This window comes from Nymphaea colorata, chromosome 3 (genome assembly GCF_008831285.2).
Source record: "Nymphaea colorata isolate Beijing-Zhang1983 chromosome 3, ASM883128v2, whole genome shotgun sequence".
In the NCBI taxonomy this organism is placed as follows: domain Eukaryota; kingdom Viridiplantae; phylum Streptophyta; class Magnoliopsida; order Nymphaeales; family Nymphaeaceae; genus Nymphaea; species Nymphaea colorata.
The window spans coordinates 20,656,275-20,673,282 of record NC_045140.1 but is presented as its reverse complement, the minus strand read 5'-3'; the positions used below and the strand labels follow the sequence as shown (position 1 = coordinate 20,673,282).

The 17,008-nt window shown below is 39.7% G+C and overlaps 1 protein-coding gene across 1 annotated transcript; it reads right to left on the bottom strand.

The window, feature by feature from the left end:
• Nucleotides 1-1,980: 1,980 nt before the first annotated feature.
• On the bottom strand, nucleotides 1,981-11,735 carry LOC116250202 (uncharacterized). The gene is made up of 17 exons (XM_031623691.2): nucleotides 11,261-11,735; nucleotides 9,930-10,280; nucleotides 9,690-9,830; nucleotides 8,376-8,508; nucleotides 7,738-7,851; nucleotides 7,543-7,616; nucleotides 7,393-7,467; nucleotides 6,418-6,510; nucleotides 6,199-6,259; nucleotides 5,762-6,094; nucleotides 4,601-4,727; nucleotides 4,415-4,514; nucleotides 4,128-4,197; nucleotides 3,863-4,015; nucleotides 3,526-3,621; nucleotides 3,031-3,347; nucleotides 1,981-2,547 (listed from the first exon to the last, which is right to left on the bottom strand). The coding sequence occupies exons 1-17, from the start codon at nucleotides 11,342-11,344 to the stop codon at nucleotides 2,338-2,340; spliced, it is 2,532 nt and encodes an 843-aa protein (XP_031479551.1). The 5' UTR covers nucleotides 11,345-11,735; the 3' UTR covers nucleotides 1,981-2,337.
• Nucleotides 11,736-17,008: the final 5,273 nt, after the last annotated feature.

The window sequence follows — 17,008 nt, the reverse complement described above, 5'->3', positions numbered from 1 at the left end:
ACTAATGGAACACAGAAGGTGCAAGAAGAAAAGAACGATGATTCCTATCATCCTAAAACCTATCATTATATCTGATTCAAACAGAAACACCCCCTAGTTCGTAATACACCAAATTCTAACGTCACAATAGTCAATACAGAGCCTGCAACAACTGGTAGAGTGGCAGAGTCTCTTCCTAGGTCTAAAGTTTCTACCCACCAAGGCATATCTTATCGTACTCAAGAAAAACTAAGAACACAACGAATGTGCCCGATGTGCTTCCTATACTAAAAATAACTTGAACTGTACCAACCGTAAAATATTAAGCATGTAACATCAACAAACTGGGCAAAAACAATATTAGCAGACACAATGTCCAACCATCAAAACCTGTTACGACTGAACAAAGCGAGCAGCACAAACAACTCTCTGCAACCAAATGCATCACCAGCACAAAAAACACTTTTGCTGGCTCCTCATTCTTCTCCGGGTGCATCGGGGTGGCTTTCGCGCGTTAAGAGAAAAATTCAGCAGATTGATATAGCAACAAATAAAGGCAATAACATCATCACGTACAACACTAACCTCTGTCACCATACTTCTCCTTCACGCACGGCCTTGTAAATATTGTTCCCATAATGTCTTTTCACCGTAGCTTTTATTATCAATAACCAACAGGGAGGAGCATGCCCAGTAGGCCTCAACTTCACCACCCTTATTTCGAAGTACCGTGCACGTTATGCTACTCTAATTGCTCTGGCCAGCCGGTGGCCTTTGCGATTCCCCGCGCTTAATCTGTCGTCGCTCGACTGGACCTTTCCGCCTTGTAGACCTTCCAGAGGCAGATATTCATGTCTCCGGTATCGTCATGGAAACGATCCACCTGCGCGATCAAGACCGTCTCCTCCTGCGGGTTCCCCTTGCCGCTGTGCGTTCTGCAGCACTTCCTCGACCTGATTACGTCCATACATTGTTGGACTTATTCGGCTCCTTGTGCATCGACTGTCCCATGCTACCCTTGCGCAGAGGCGACAATGTTTTCCTCCTTTGGATTGGATGTTCTTTCGCTATTGCTACCTTCTCCCACCAACTCCTCGTTTTTCTCCGACCCTTGCATGGTCGTTTCCTCTCCGCCGCTTCCCGAATCCCATCTTACCCCATCTTCTACGACGCCTGAAGTGGGTGCTTCTCCTCGTTCTCGACCGCTCCAGAATTCGCTACAATGCCTTCTCCATTGTCCTCTTCATCTGCATCGTCGTTTTCTTCGAATTTTTCCTCTTCTTCGGAGCAGGACTGGTTTGAGTCTTGATCTTCTCATGCACAGGGGCCACAAATGACACGGCGTTGGGACTAGTGAGGACTGGTACCGTCGAGGGGGTCCTTTGGCATACTGTTTCCTGCTGGGTTTTCGGTCCCATGGTCGACATTTTGTCAACGGCCGTCAATGCTCGCAGCGTTATCACCATTATCATCGGCTTTAGTAGATCTGTAGATCGTCTTGCAACCTGTAATTCCATTGATCAGGGTTTCGTCACGCACTCCCTCCTTTGCTCTCCCTTCCGTTCCTTCCGCATGGGATTGAAGATGCATTTCTACGATCATAGAATCTGAGTTCCTATGGTTTTGACATACAATACACTGCACCGGCGGAGAACCAACTAACATAACGAGGGCCGGAACGCTTGACAAAAAGAAAATGCCACAACCGAATTCATTATATGCAAACATTATTCTCAACAGTTTTCCGGAATACCACCTCCTTAGTCCTAGTGAAAATATTACTCTCTTTACTGCTGAAGATCAGCTAACAAGAAAACATTAATTAACCGAAACTCTCAGTTGCATGTACAAAATATTTTTGCACCAACATTCACGATTCGTGCCTAACCATTCCAAATTTGTCATCTATAATTTTCTACTTTATTGATTGCAAAGTGCCATCATCAAAACAGGCCGGCGGTGAAAACGGTTTTTCTTGGCCAATCCATGACAGATCAACAGTGAAGAAAGGGCATCGTTTGTCATAATGAAGAAATTTCATTTGCTTCAATTACAAATTCATACATGAAACCTTTCAAGCTCGGTATTGGGCAAGTAGGTACTAGTCCCCAGCCTGCTCCTTAATAGGCCCAGGAAGCACACTAATTCCTGATAAAGCTCTTCCGCAATTTGGACTGTTCTTAAAAAGCCCAAATTAAATTAGACAACAAGCAATCCTCTCACTTTTGAGGGACTGTTTGGAATGAGCACTGCTGTATTAACAGAGTGCGACTATGCCTACGAACAAAATGTAAACCTACAGATATAATTTACAGACACCTAAAAGGTGTAGAGTAAAACAGAGGCTCCGGGCAGTTGTCATGAATAGAAACGCTTGAATCTTCGAAGCCACCATGGCCGCATCTCTCCAAATCCAGTACACTGCCCTTCACCTTCCTCCTCACCGCTGAACAGGGTCTGGTCTGAGCAATCTAGGAATGCACCACATGCTGCATTATAGGACTGACATGCTGAGTAACAAACTCTTAGGCGATTGTCACCATCCTTATCACACTTTTGAATTGATATCTACAGAAAAAAAAAAAAAAAAGTGCAAAGAGACGCCATATCAAAATCAAATATTCCATGTCTATGTGGTGGTAGCAAGCAAATCATCTAAAAACACAAAGTGGTCTCCTCAAAATATATGTTCTCCAACTTCAGTTGCACTCATGAAGAAAAACATTCAAATTGGCAACAAGGAAGGCTAAGAAGATCAATTTGCGAAAAATATGTCTATCCACTAATAATTTAAGGAAACAGGAAAAATGTTAAGTTTGAAAATGCCAATCTCATGTCCAGGATATAGAAAATGTTATTCTTGGAAGGATTGACGGCTAAGCAGGGTTTGACAATACTAATATAAAGGGGTCCATGTGTGAATCTGACAGGCAAATTGAAAAGCGGGAAGCAAGAAAATTTTACTTGGAAATAAATAACTAGAATAAACCATTTTTCTGCTTCTTCCATTAAATAACGCATTTTGATTCACTTCAAACAGGAGGCACCCACCCAACAAGCAAGTCGTTTTGCCGCAGCTGCACAGTATCCATCATCTAGTATGCTAAATATTGTCCTGCCACCAGGAATCAACCTGTTGTAGTTTGGGATAACCACAGCCGCTTCTAGCTGCTGCAGGATACTTGACTCGCTAGGAGCACAATGTTGACCAGTGGCATCTCGACCAAGCACATCTCCACATACTGAAAGGCTGGGAAGAAGGGTAGAACTATTCTGGCAAGTATAACCAGCATAATCGGAGCATCGAAATTCACATACACCATTATCGCACACACCACCATGCAGGCTGCACTGTTCATCACAAACAGCTGCATATTGAACAACCGAAAGAATTAAAAGCAGCACTTGAAAGCATCAATGGCATCAAAAGTATCATGGCGTTAAAATACCAGCTCAAGAATATGCAAACCACAAATGCATGTCTATATGCCACAAAGATATCAATAACACAGTTCTCATTTACAAGAATGAGATGGAACAACATACCAGTTGAGCAATCGATGCCAGTACGTCCCTTGGTGCACTCACAGACACCATGGGAGTTACACTTGCCATGACCACTGCAGTTGTTTGGACAAGTTCCTGTAAAGAGATGAAGTTGGTGGTTAAGGCTAAAAGCAGACATTAGAAGTACTTGATAGTAACTCCAGTTCATCCATGTGAGGTCTAATCACAAGAGTTAGCGGTCTAATCACAAGAATTAGCAAGAAAAATCTCCTCAAACTTAATTCTTTTTCATCATAAATTTTCTTTATCAGTATCCTTTCGAAAATTTCACAGGACCAGAATCCCATCTGCAAAGCTATTGCTTTTACCAACTTACTTTTTCTGCAATCATGGCCATGAAAACCGAGGAAACAATGGCATTTTCCATCAATACAGTCACCATTGAAGGAACATGAGCTTGGGCACTGACCAGTGATGGGCAATGCCATACTGTTACATAGTTCATGATAAGCAGGACAGATCAGTTCACCTGCATTGGCAAGACATTAACACCAATCACCAAGGTATGTCCAAAAGAAAACCAGAATAACGTGACAATGGTTGATATCAAGAAATCTTGACTGTAGACTGTAGAGTCTTACCATTAAAACCCGGGAATTGAACTGGCCCACCACCTTCAGGGCATACCTTCCAGACCCCATCAACAGCAACCTAAACAAAAGACTGGAACCATCAAGAGCTTGGAGTATTTACTAACACACATACAAAAATTGAAGATCAGTACATGGTGTCTAAATCTTAAAAACATGGTAGCATTAATTCCGCTAAATGATCCAGCTTAGATGACTAAATCATGCACTGCTTCATGAAACATTTATCCTTCAGATTGGAAGATGCATGCAACTCTTATTAGCAAAAAAGAGATCACCTCAAGGGATTTTTTTGTGCACCGATGCTGATAACAACCATTGCCTTGTGTCATGGAACCACGAACAAACCCAGTGCGCACCAAAGTTGATGACATGCATCTGAAGAGGCACGTATATCATCTCAAATTTGTTAGCCTACAAAAATTTCCATCTATGATGAGCACCACCACTCAAATATCACAAACCTGGAGTTCGGGCCCCGTACTTCACCCAACATCCTGTCAGGTGCTCTTGCACTTTTTGTGTCCGTGCATGAACCATCAGAGTAAGCGACAAAATATGTGCAATAATCAGCTAATGATGACTGGCCACCTGCATGAGCCAATAAGTTCCTTAGTATAAGAACACATAGAGCATCAGTAACCATGCTCTTCCTAACACTAGCAATAGATTCTTTAGAGAACCAACTCATAAAATGTGGTGTCCTTCATTTACGCTTCACTTGAAATTACTGATTCCCAGCTAAAATCATGAATGAACTGAGCCACTAAAATTGAAATCTAGGTTCACACAAGCTCGTGTAAGATCTGAAGAATTTTGAAGTGCCAAAAAATGCACACTAAATTTAATTGTATGTATACAACTGGTTCTAGGTCCCTCTCGACTAATGTGTTTGATGAGATCAACCATAAACTAAGAACTAGGACGCTCAATAGGTGCCACAGTAGCCAAGCTCATACTTGGCACTCATCAGACCTAGTGTGATCAAGCCATTTCTTATTGTCACATGGTAAATGGCACATACTGTCTCAATATTTTAGATTTTATATCTAATCAATTCATAAGTAGGAAGGAGCAGAAAGCAGGATAAATTGAAGAAAAGGGAACACTATATCAAAGGTTACTCATCTCTGAATCAAATTTAATGAGCTATAAAAATCATAACTATGATGAATTTTATTTACTTTAATAATTGAAGTCCAACATAATATATGGAATGTGATTTTGGACCTCATTTATAATCTACCTCTGCTCAGCATTTTTTGCGACCACCCGTCAAGGATCTAGTTTTGGTCCAGCCATACACCAAAACCCTATTGTGGCAAAAAGCTTCCACAACATAGAAACAGCCTTTTCCAGTCGAGAAAGCTTCCAGGCTGCATGCTGTTTTCCAAAATTTTAGCTATCTGATTCTAAAGCACTTGAAGCAACTACGCAGATTGGTATGACATTTAATTCGAATAATAGTTCTCTTCTTTCCCTTTATAATTAGGAGTAAGGTAGCACGTTCAACCATGTAAGGACACTGCTGCCATTGAATCTAACGCAAGAAAGAAAGGAACAGATAAACTAAAAAACCAATACAGAAGAGCAGGTTTCTGAAACCTGCAAATAAGCTTAAGTACCTTTATTAGGCTGTGGGAAATAGCGAGCCCAGACTGGCAAGTCCCCACCATAGCTAATAATAGGGCAATAACCTTCTGCTTCCCTGTTATACGTGCAGCCAGAAACCTGAGTTGTATTACACCGGTAAGCCCCTTTCCATTGATTGCAAGGAGAGGTTACAAATTCAGTTCCTTGATTGCGACCCCAATCAAGATGATCTGCCATGCTGTAATTTGCTTCATACCACCCACTATCTTCCAATAAAGCAAGTGTCATCTTTGAAACAACTGATCTTGTATCTACAGACCCAGTCATGATCTCATTCATCAGGAGTCTTTTCTCCCAATGAGACCCTACAGGTAAGCCCCCACGTGTACACAGTTTGAGATATCACTTTTAGGTGTCAATGCCACATATGAAAACAAAAGACACATAAAATAGAAAATGGGGGGGATACCTGACGTTCCCCTTCCTCCTCCATCTTCCAATTCCAGCCCAGTGAAATTTTCTGAAAATGCCTATTGGGGAGAGAAAAAATGTAGCATAGAAAAAGTATTCAATCACACGTAAAGTATAAAAAGGGGGACAAGGTGAGCTTTACCAAACCACAAACCAGTATAAAGAAGTAACGAACACGACATATGGAGACAATAACCAAGAGATAATATTAGTGTACCCCGTAATGGTATCTAGAATGCATCACAACACGTGGAAGGACAACACGTGTTACCACCCGCCCAAGCTTTTCATCCATCACTTGTGCTGTAACCTGGATATAGAATGCACCGAGGTAAGCACTTCATGTGATAAAAGATGGTAGAGGGCTACAATCAGAAGAAACCAAGGGAGTGCATCACATAAGTGAGGATGTAAGATGGTAAATAGCAAACAAAAATTTAGAATCTGTTGGTAGTAAGTGCTGGACACTTGAAGGTGGTCCAGATATTTTTCAGTAGTCTACAGTTTGATAATAAAGATATGGGTCTTCATATTGCCTTCTCATTTAATCATCAACAAACAAAGAAGGATCTTCAACCATCACAAATTATTTGAAGCACCTGAGACTTCAGAAACGAGTCATACTGAGAGGTTATTGAGCAGTTTCCCCCTTCAGCAGGTTGACTTTGGATTCTTAGAGATAAGAGAGTATTTATATCATCCATTATGACAAAAAATTTGACACCAGAAATTCTAATTTAAAGAAAATCATCGAGAAAAGAAGTACAATGATAAGAAAAGTTTGAGAACCTAAAAGCCCAATAAGATCAACAACTGGTCAAAGTAAAATTTAAAGCAGTAGCAGTGTAAGCTAACTTATGGGAAATAGAAGCAAAAGTTGTATAAGAAAAGCTGATACAAGCAACGAAACCAGAAAGAGAAGCAAGGATTTAACATGGTTTAACACAAGGGATGGAAAATGTTAACTCCGTGACCCATAGATTATCCTGTTCCACCTTCTGACAACATACATAGAAATTTAATTTTCTAAATTTGTATTAACTCTTCTACTGGGGAGGAATAAGTTTGCATAAACTTGACACAGATGAAGAATACACTGAGCCAGGGTTCACTAGCGATTAATTCGTGATTCTTAATCATTAAGAAGACCAACATGGTTCATCATAGCTTGCTTTAGAAAAAAAAGGAGCACCTGAGTACGTCTTCTTTTCCTCTCATCTCGAAAATGTGCAAAAGCATGGGGGTCAAAGCCTAGAACGTGCATGACCTGGATAATGCAATTAAACTTATTACAACTTGGAGAGCCTTAAAAGAAGGAAGAAGTCAAGTAAGTATTGCAAACCTCATGTATCAGTGTTGCTGAAAGTAACGTCTCCGCTTCAGCAGTCAAGTGACGAGGAGCAACATTTACATGACCTAGATATAATAGAACTATGATAAATAACTATTCATAACATGCTTGACAGCTTACAAACACCAAACAATAATAGTGAAAAGAAAAAGAAGAACCTGTAGAGCATTTGTCAAGTATTCTTACCAGCTATTGCACGGCCCCACTGATCACGTTCACATGCCACAGCCCAGGCAAGTGTGTTGCCTGTTGTTGGTCTTGTTGTAACCAAAAGAACTAAGTCAGCACCAGCAACTCCCTCTGCAAAAAAAAGAGCAACCCCCAAATTAAGTGACATGCAGAGAAGACATAAGCTGAGTCAAATAATAAGAAACTCCTATGTTCAATATAGTAAATCAAAAACCATAAATCTACATTCCAATGACTAATACACTAACAGGTGGAAAAAATGAGCAAACTCAAAATCATGAAAACCAAGGTTGTAGGAACTCGTTCTCAACAAATGGGAGATATCATTAACACAGAAGCATTCTCAAGTTAGCTGTTGAAATGGATGATATTGATATTCCAGTAAATTAGGATTTGTATTTCAATGCAGAAAATAGTCAAAAGAGCTTCCATTGATAATGCAATGATTGTTCAGTGTCAGCAGCATCAAAGAAAACAATCAACATCTACAGGTTAATAATACAGTTATGCATGGCTTAACTATGAACACCTGTATGTCAAATTTTTTAAAGCTCTATATGTTGCTTCTGGAATGTGGACAAAAAAGCCAAATACAGCAGAATTCTGTCATTAAAGCATATAATATAGTTAAACACCTTCAACGTATTCACGTGGAAGCTGCACCCCACCATCTTGACCACAAGCAGAATAACCACTGAGACGCAAGTTCCCCTTAACAGGTTCAACAGACAAGGCTCTTCTGAACCAATCAGCTGTCTGCCCCAATGCCTGTTCAAATAAGCACTGTCAAAAATGAACCCCACAAAGTAATCTGATATGGAGTCAACAGGTAGATAGTTCAATAAAGGTTACTTATTTCAATGGAGTATGGACTCTGAATGTTTGAAACTTATAAAATCTTGTTATACAAGAGAAAACTTGAGGGATAAATTGCCAAAAAACATAAAGCTTAACATCTGTATAGATTTTCCTTTGCTCTTTACTAGTTTAGTAGCAGTCAACTTGGTAGATAAAAATAGAGAACCATTTTAAATGTAAAATCTAAAACATGCTCCTGCTACCTCAATCTGGTAGCCACATAAGAAGTGAAGAAGTAGGCATAATTCAGAGCGACCGGCATTCAAGAGGAGTTCACAAGTTACATGAGTGCAAAAAATATTTGGTTCCAAGCGCTAAAGGCAGTTTAAATTGTAACATCTGTATCACTGTGCAGAGATCAAGATCTATGTCACATAAATGTCAGATGCGGATGCAGCATTTTTTCAATATACATACATAAGTATATATGTATGTCTAAGTCACAGTAATACGTGGGGGAGGCCCACATACCAGTAGCGGCATACCGGTACGGCAAAACCAGTACGGGGTACCACTGGGTAGATTTGGATCATTTCCGACACCAAAAAAAAACATTGTCATAGTCTATTTATGTTTTTTTTATGAGATTATATGTAGGAACTATGAAAGGAACATTGTCTTAATGATGTAATGATATCAATTTTGTTTTTCGAAATTAAGAACATACAATTATCGACATACTCCCGTACCAAGATTGGCGAAAACGCCGTACCCATACCCGCTTTCCCGTACCCATGCCAGCACCCTCACCTATGTGACATAGATGTACGTACATACAGACATACATATGAGATATATATATATATGTGTGTGTGTGTGTAATTGTTCGCAAACAACAAAACTATAAATTAATAAATTATGATTTTGTCAGTGACTCAACGAAAAAGAAATTTGTTTATTCCTGCACCTGAGCCACATCTGAGTCATGTCGACTCTGGTGCAGTACCTTTCTGATGAGCCCGTGTTACTTAGATCAAGATTTTAGAAACGTGGGAAGGCCAGGAAGCTTGAGATATAACAAGCTTTCCGTGAAGCTTGATCTGATACAGATCGTGTGCATGAGGGAAAAGATATGGCAGAAAGTTGTGCACCTTGCGCAGTCGATGTTTCTTGTCCTCCCCAGTTACATCATCAATTGTACAGTTATACCAGCAGTCACCAAACACTGGAGGATCTCCATGTGGGTTGCATGCTGGCATGCCAGGAACTAAAGATGCAGGTGGTTCACCAAGCTGAGGATGTTAAATCACAAATTAACATAACACGTAGTGAAAGAAGATCTTTTCACTAATGAATCAGCAACATTTTAAACTTTTAACCTTAAATATTACCTTCACAATATCACCAGCACCACGACAATCACGATCAGGGGAATGCCCGACCGCCTCATAGTTCAGATATATTCTTATGGGTTGCCTTAAATCTTGTTGAACTTCTGTTTCAGAAGCTTCAAGCAAACCCCTTCCTTTCCTGTGAATTTTCAAGTAACTAATTTCTTGGTATACTTGTGGAGTAACAGAATACTCTTTCCTTCCATAGCGACGCCTCTGATGCAATATTTCATCATGGATGCAAGAATGCGATAGGCCATTTTGAGCCCCTGATTCTGTGGCTAGGTGCTTTGACCAGCTCTCTTCTATTCTACAAACAGTGCCTTCAATGCATACCAAAACTAACAAAATCTGAAGCAGACAAAACACAAAATAATCAACATCCAAAACAGCCCACAGGACCTAGAAAAATAATATACACAGACGGTAACAAGTGCAACAATTCTGTCGAGAAATCAACAAATGAAAGTCCGATTTGCATGACAGGACCACTGGAAAGCATTTCATCAGAAGGTGTTAAAGCAAACCAGCATATCTTAAAGCATTTTAAAAAACATAGTCACTTTGTCCTTTTTACAGTGGCTACAACCGGCTACCATGTTAACGGAACCAGAAAGCCTAAATTTAATCAGCTCAAGCAACTGTTCCAAATCAAGGAAAGAGGAGACAATTTAGAGAGCAACACAAGGGAAGACAGGTTTTGAAATAGTTAAAATGCCTATTGAACATAAATTCCCAAATAGTGCAAGGATAAGAACGAAGCCTTCGTGGTTTGGTAACATTCCCTCCCCCTTCTTCTCTAGCACTCCAACCAAAATCCCAAAACCCTGTACACCACCAAACAAGAAGGGCGGATCTCTGAGAGGAGAATCCAGTAATTTCCGGGGCCTCGAACACACTATTTAGTTTCCACAAATTGGAACTAAAAATAGCTCAAATATCGGCCAGTGGTTTAGTTTCGAAAATGAAAGTCCCAAATCTCACAAAGAAGATGATGATAATCACGCCTCCTGACCTCTCAGAAGGAACATGGAAAACAACCAATACATACATTGCAGCTCCCTGCTCATCTTTTAGAACCCAAAAAGTGCCAAATCCAACCAATAATAATTTAAAACAATCAAGTGCTAATCTTAACGCGCAGTCCACTCCAACCACTCAAATGCAGAAAAGCCTCAAGCAACAAAGAACCACGAAACTCAACGAAATCGAAAACACGGAGAAACTAAGAAGACCCGGAAACCCCATGGACGGAGCACCACTTTGAAAAACAGCTGATCCAGCCAGAAACGCCGAAAAAAAAAATCAACACCACTCGACATAAATCTTGCCTTAAAAATGGAAACAACTAAGCAGCAAGATCTGTGACGGCCATTCTCCACCGACAGTAAGCACCGAACGAGCTTCACCGCCATCACGACCGCCCCAACTTCCGCATCCTCCTCCGAACCCACCCCCTTCCGACCCTCCGAACCCGCCTCTCCGATCTGTTCGGCACCAACTACCAGCGGCTCCTCCGAGCCCGCTCAGCACCACCATCCCACCAACCTCCCGCAAGCCGCCCCTGCTCCCAAGAACTCACCGACTGCGACCCCTGCCACGCCCGGCCGGACGATCCAACCTCGAGTCTCCGGCGACATCGACCGCGCCGAAAACCGACCACCCCGGAAAACCGCGCCTCCCCTTCTCCGGTAATGGGCAGCAGCACCAACCGAGAGAAAGAGAGAGAGAGAAAGGGCGAGAAGACCGTCCCCCTCAGTCTTTCACCTGACTTTTTTTTTGTAGACGAGAAATTGCATCACTGTAAAACCTGGAGTGGAATTTTGGAGTTTAAACTTAAAAAAGTTTCTCGGATTTTACGGGAATGGCCTTCCGCCGTGGTCGCAATTTCCTCCCGTTACCAACTTTTTTTTTTTTATTGCTAATTTATGAATAATGGCGTGGACTTCGTGCCCAAATATCTCATCCGCCATTAACTGCCGCTCCTTCCTCTTCTCTCCCGATACCCCAACGTCTCTCTCTGGGTAAATGCCTTGGCTACATTAACATGCTACAGGTCACAAGCTTTGAACATTTCAAAGTTGGATTTGGCTTTTAAATACATGAGATCTTGTGCATTGACTGTGTTTTCTTCTCTCTTTTTTCCTTTCTTTTTGGGGTTTTAAATTTAAGTGTTTTAGATTACTTAATTTAAATGTAAATTTAGGTTTCATCAATACTAAGTATGAGAAAAACTTAATTTTAGAAAAAAATCCTTGTTAAGTTATTCAAAAAGAACGTTTTAGATGCGTCACCCAAAGAAAAAAGATAAAATTTTAAAACGCTTTTGTTTTCATGAAGGCTCTAAAGTTTCAACTAACTAAGTTCATATGCGGGTGTCACCTAAACACCCTCGTATATTATTTTAAAGAAAGGTGTGCAAGGTTCTTTAATTAAAATACAGACATGTTAGGTGTGTTACCTTGATCTTTTCCTTTTCCGATGCAATCTTTTCCTTTTGTTATCGACGGAAATTGTAAAAGTTTTGTTTGGTTTCTCACAAGATTGGTGATCCTCCTTTTTACCATTTAAAATCTACCCAGCCTTTTGACCTTAGATTTATTCAACAAAAGCAGGCAATCAAATTTTTTTTTTTCCCGCTTTCAAGATTAGATGGAAGCCAGTTTTTAATTGGTAAACAGCAATGCCGCGAACTTTAGTCAATGCCAGGACGATTCGAACTCGTGACGTTCTCATCAAATTAGTGAAAACCCTGAATAAACCCAAGTGCGTGAGGTTACTGCATTCGGTGGTGGCCGTAAATTTGGATTATAATTGCAGGTCGACAACTACCCAAACCTCACCAATTTATATGAGCAATTGTCCACACAATCTCGCATCTGCCTCTGCCCTTGGAAACACTGGAACAATGGCTACACTAGCTCATTAGGACATTATATCAGAAGGATTTAGGACAATGATTCCAATGAATGATATGCTGGGAGGAAGGTTCCCTTACTTTATTACATATTTCAGATAATGATTAAGAGGATCGCACCGATCATGTTTTATGTTATTTACTGTTCCAATCAATGTCTTATTTAATGACCTAACTAAAATAGCTGTGTGTGGGGTTTTAAATTAATGGATGAAGACAAATTAAGAGCTTAAGATCATCCCGCTTGTATAAAAGGGGGAAATCCAAAATTTGAACTTTTTTTTTTTTTCTTGGGAGCGGCTGGGCCCAAGAAAAAATGAAAGATTTGGTGAGTTTGGTACTGCCTGTCAAACATCCCATGCAAAGTTGTTTGTGTCGGTGGAATATCGGGCAGTATTATTTCTATTTTTATTTTTCTTTTAATTTTTTTTGGGTACACCAGAAAAAAGGGTGGCCCACCTGCTGCTTCCAACGGCCACCGTGAATTTTATGCCTTAATAATCACGGGGGGCTTTGCAAAAAAAAGACAACCAATGAAATTTTGTCACCGGTCCTCGTTTTTTCCCAATATTTCTCAGGGAGCTCTTTTTCTTCGGGGATTTCTCCTAACCGCACAAGTTCTCCTTAATTGCTAGTCTGATTCTCATGGAAAAAGTTTTTCAGGCAAAAATTTTCTTTCTCTAGGACTTACATTGGAAAATAATTGCCGCATCGTGTTTTTCAGTTAAATAATGTTTAATGAAAATAATAAAGTTTTCTCCATGAAGGATAATTTCTATTTCATAAGGGCAATATTCACGGTGGGCACAGCAAATTAGCAAATCATAGATCAGCTTGACAGTTGTACCTCCTTCAAAAATAAACTCTGAGTTAAGACGTGAAAAAGATGGGTCAAGAGGAACCATTTTGAAAAGGAAAATGCTGCGAACAAATTAAATGCACCGGGGGGGATGAAAAGAGCAATGTTTGGTCCATCGAGTCTGGCAAAAAATTAAAAGCTTAATGCCCACGGAAACTCGATTTACCTTGGTAACAGGTTAGACTTGGAGTTGAAGTTAAGTAAAATTGAAAGTTCCATAACTTAAATTACTTCCTTCAACTTGAGAGAGTTGCATCTGCGGCTGTTTGCAATCCATAGGCCTTTATCTATTAAATGGTATGGGCCATCTCAAGTTCATGCAATTGTGTAGGATAAGATCATCGTCATTATTATTACCATTATTATTATAAATCGAAGACCTAGCCATTAATGAGAAAAAAAGAACAGATCAGATCAGAGCTGCGGCATGGCCGGACAGGCCAATCTAATTTTTAAAAAGTTTTAGTTGGTTCTTATACATATTAGTAAACGTTATTAACAAAAAAAAAAAAGACGTGCATGCAATTACTGGATTAGATTCCCGGTTATCGATGTGTCAAAACTTAAAGTGGATTGATCCTGATCCAGATCCAAGGAGTTTATTAAACAAACAACCCGAAACCGAGATCCATGCAAGCCAAATTCCCGGTGGTGTTATTGGGTTGGTTATGATATGAATCAGGTGCGGTTGTTCGGACCCAACCCATTGGGGCGCTGTCGTAATATTTGGAAGCTAGAGGGCGGTTTTCAGGAGAATCTAGCAACACGTATGAATTGGGGTGACTGAAGAGACTTAGGAGATTGGGGAAGAACATATCTCCATGGAAGCAATGGGGGATCTCATATATTTTTTGTTCTAGTGTTCCGCTCTCTTCGACTTATGATGCATATTATTTATTCTTAGTGGAGGTTGGAAGTTTTGGAATTAGTAATAGCTAAGGAAGATAGGTGCTCCATAATGAAGCCGGCCCCATTCCTTCACCTTTCCTTGTTTGTGTCCGCCACCACCACCACCACCTAATTTATTAATGCGCAACAACTGGTACCGTGTGAATGCAGCCAAAAGTCTAACTCCTTCGATCCAAACTCTGATAGTTGCAGCGTCTTTGGATCGAGGATGTCAGGAATGGAATTCTAAAAAAAGAAAGAGAAAAAGAAAACACTTCAAAACACATGAACTGGTGCAAGTCCCCATATGTATAAAATTATATGTGCACATATGTTTAAAGTTTGCTGGGTAGAGAAACCAGCTGTTGAGTCTTAAAAGAATGATTTTCTAAGCTCGGTCGCGGATGTATGTTCAATGAAAAGTTCAAGCTACCCATCGTTCAAGCTGTAAAAAACTGCAAACAGTTGACTTGTGAGTTCATTCATTTTTGGGTGAGCAGACGCACACAACCTACGGCTCGAATAAGACTCAAAGAGTCCCTCATTCCTCTGGATGTTGGGTCCTGTGTAAAACGTTAGTATTTCGGTAGAACACATTCAACGGTCCAAGAGAATAGCACCCATGTAAATCAAACAGCCGACATGTCCTTTACATAGCTGTCTGTTTGATCAGCTATGCTACACCTTTTATGACAATCGTTCATTCGCCAGACAAGATTGCATGAAAAGATGCTTGTGTTTCTAACCCTTGTTTTTCACACATGCACGTGCATGCACGCAAGCATTTGGTGTTATATATAGCATCATCTTAGCCTAAAAGTGAAGCTGAATTTGTCGGTTTGATGATCAAAATTTTCGTGATATAGAACGACTCAAATGACTTTCACTAACAATATGCATGGTTTAACATGAAAATTTCCATTCGAAACAACTACGTTTTAATATGTTATGAAACTGAATCCAAGTAAAATGTTTAAGCCGGTTTTCACACAAGTTTCCGGTCTAAACTTGAACTTCGTTCACTAAAACTATTGTTAATGCCTCCGCTGATTGGTTTCAAATGTATCAAGAACTTTAATAATCATAGACAGGGATTTGCTTAAAGCTTAAGCAAATCTTTAAGAAATGGCCATATCAAGACGTGCACTCATATCCGACCCCGTAAAAAGCAGCTTAGGAAAATGGGCAAACTTGTGCTTGAATTGCATGAAAAAAATGATTTAGGGCATACGTCATGCAATATAGTTGTTAGTTTTGGACAACAACTTGAGTTGATCAACTAATTGACCTCCAAAGTTTACATTTGCATGACAACAACATAATCTAATCTTTTTTCTTTTCCATATATGCATGTTGCTATCGCGATCAAATCAAGCAATATTGTATATAACCGATCCACAGTTTACATATAATGTCTGCAGCAAAGTTTTATAGTTTGGAGTATCATAATAAAAAAAAAATTAAGGCATATGCACATCAATGTACTATTTATGAGACAACGCAAAAATTTGGGATGAACTCTTGATAAAACGAAAGAACAAGGCCCACATGATGATTCTTTATCAAATCCTCCATGGGTCCGATCGAATCTATACTGTAGCAGAACTTGACTAAATCAACATCATTGGGTTTCAGATTTAATGACTTGTACATGCTTTAGATCTTTTAGAGGATCCTGAACACATATACAAACAATAATTAACAACTAAACTTAGTGCGTGAGTAAAGAACTGCCAGCATCAATGCTGTTGGTAAGGAAAAAAAGATACTTTTCACGTCATTTTCTCATATTTAATAATTTATGGTAGGGGTTGATTTCTTAGAGCCGTTGCCGTTGCACTAGCGCTCCTCCTAACCAGTAGGCAAATGGCGATCACCAATTGCCCCCACTTATTCAACTTTCAACTATTTGAAAATTAAGGTTTCAATAGAAAACTGTTATGGAAGAACGTCACTGTGCCGTTTTCGTAGTTGGGTTTCTATCAATTTAGTTTTTTTCTCAGCCATCCATCTTAAAATAAGATGGATGGCCAATATCATTCCTTATAGATCGAGCAGCTAACAGTTTGATACCTATTAACTTCTCTCTCTTTATTTATATATATACACAGACACACAAATTATTAATGCTAACAATTTCAGTTTTTGATCTTTTACAGATCAGTAGTGGGGAAAAAGACAATGAGAAAACAGTGTAAATTAGAACTAAATAACCAAAATGTCACATATATAAAAGAAAAGATAGAGAGATTGGTAGGTGTTAGACACTTTAGATGGATAAGGAACAATCTTAGCCATTGATTTTTTTAAGATCCACAATTGTGACAAAAGCCTCCAATAAAAAGGAAAAAAAGTGATAAAAGGCATTTTCATCGTTTACTATTAAATCATATATTTTTCTCCTTTTTTAGGATC

What these genes read in the sequence shown, in the direction of transcription:
- LOC116250202 (XM_031623691.2), bottom strand. Translation starts at nt 11,344, where the DNA reads ATGGCGGTGAAGCTCGTTCGGTGCTTACTGTCGGTGGAGAATGGCCGT. An exon ending in CAGCAACACTGATACATGAG is followed by an intron (nt 7,468 to 7,542) that starts GTTTGCAATACT and finishes TGCATTATCCAG; the next exon opens with GTCATGCACGTTCTAGGCTT. An exon ending in TCAATTCCCGGGTTTTAATG is followed by an intron (nt 4,016 to 4,127) that starts GTAAGACTCTAC and finishes TTGCCAATGCAG; the next exon opens with GTGAACTGATCTGTCCTGCT.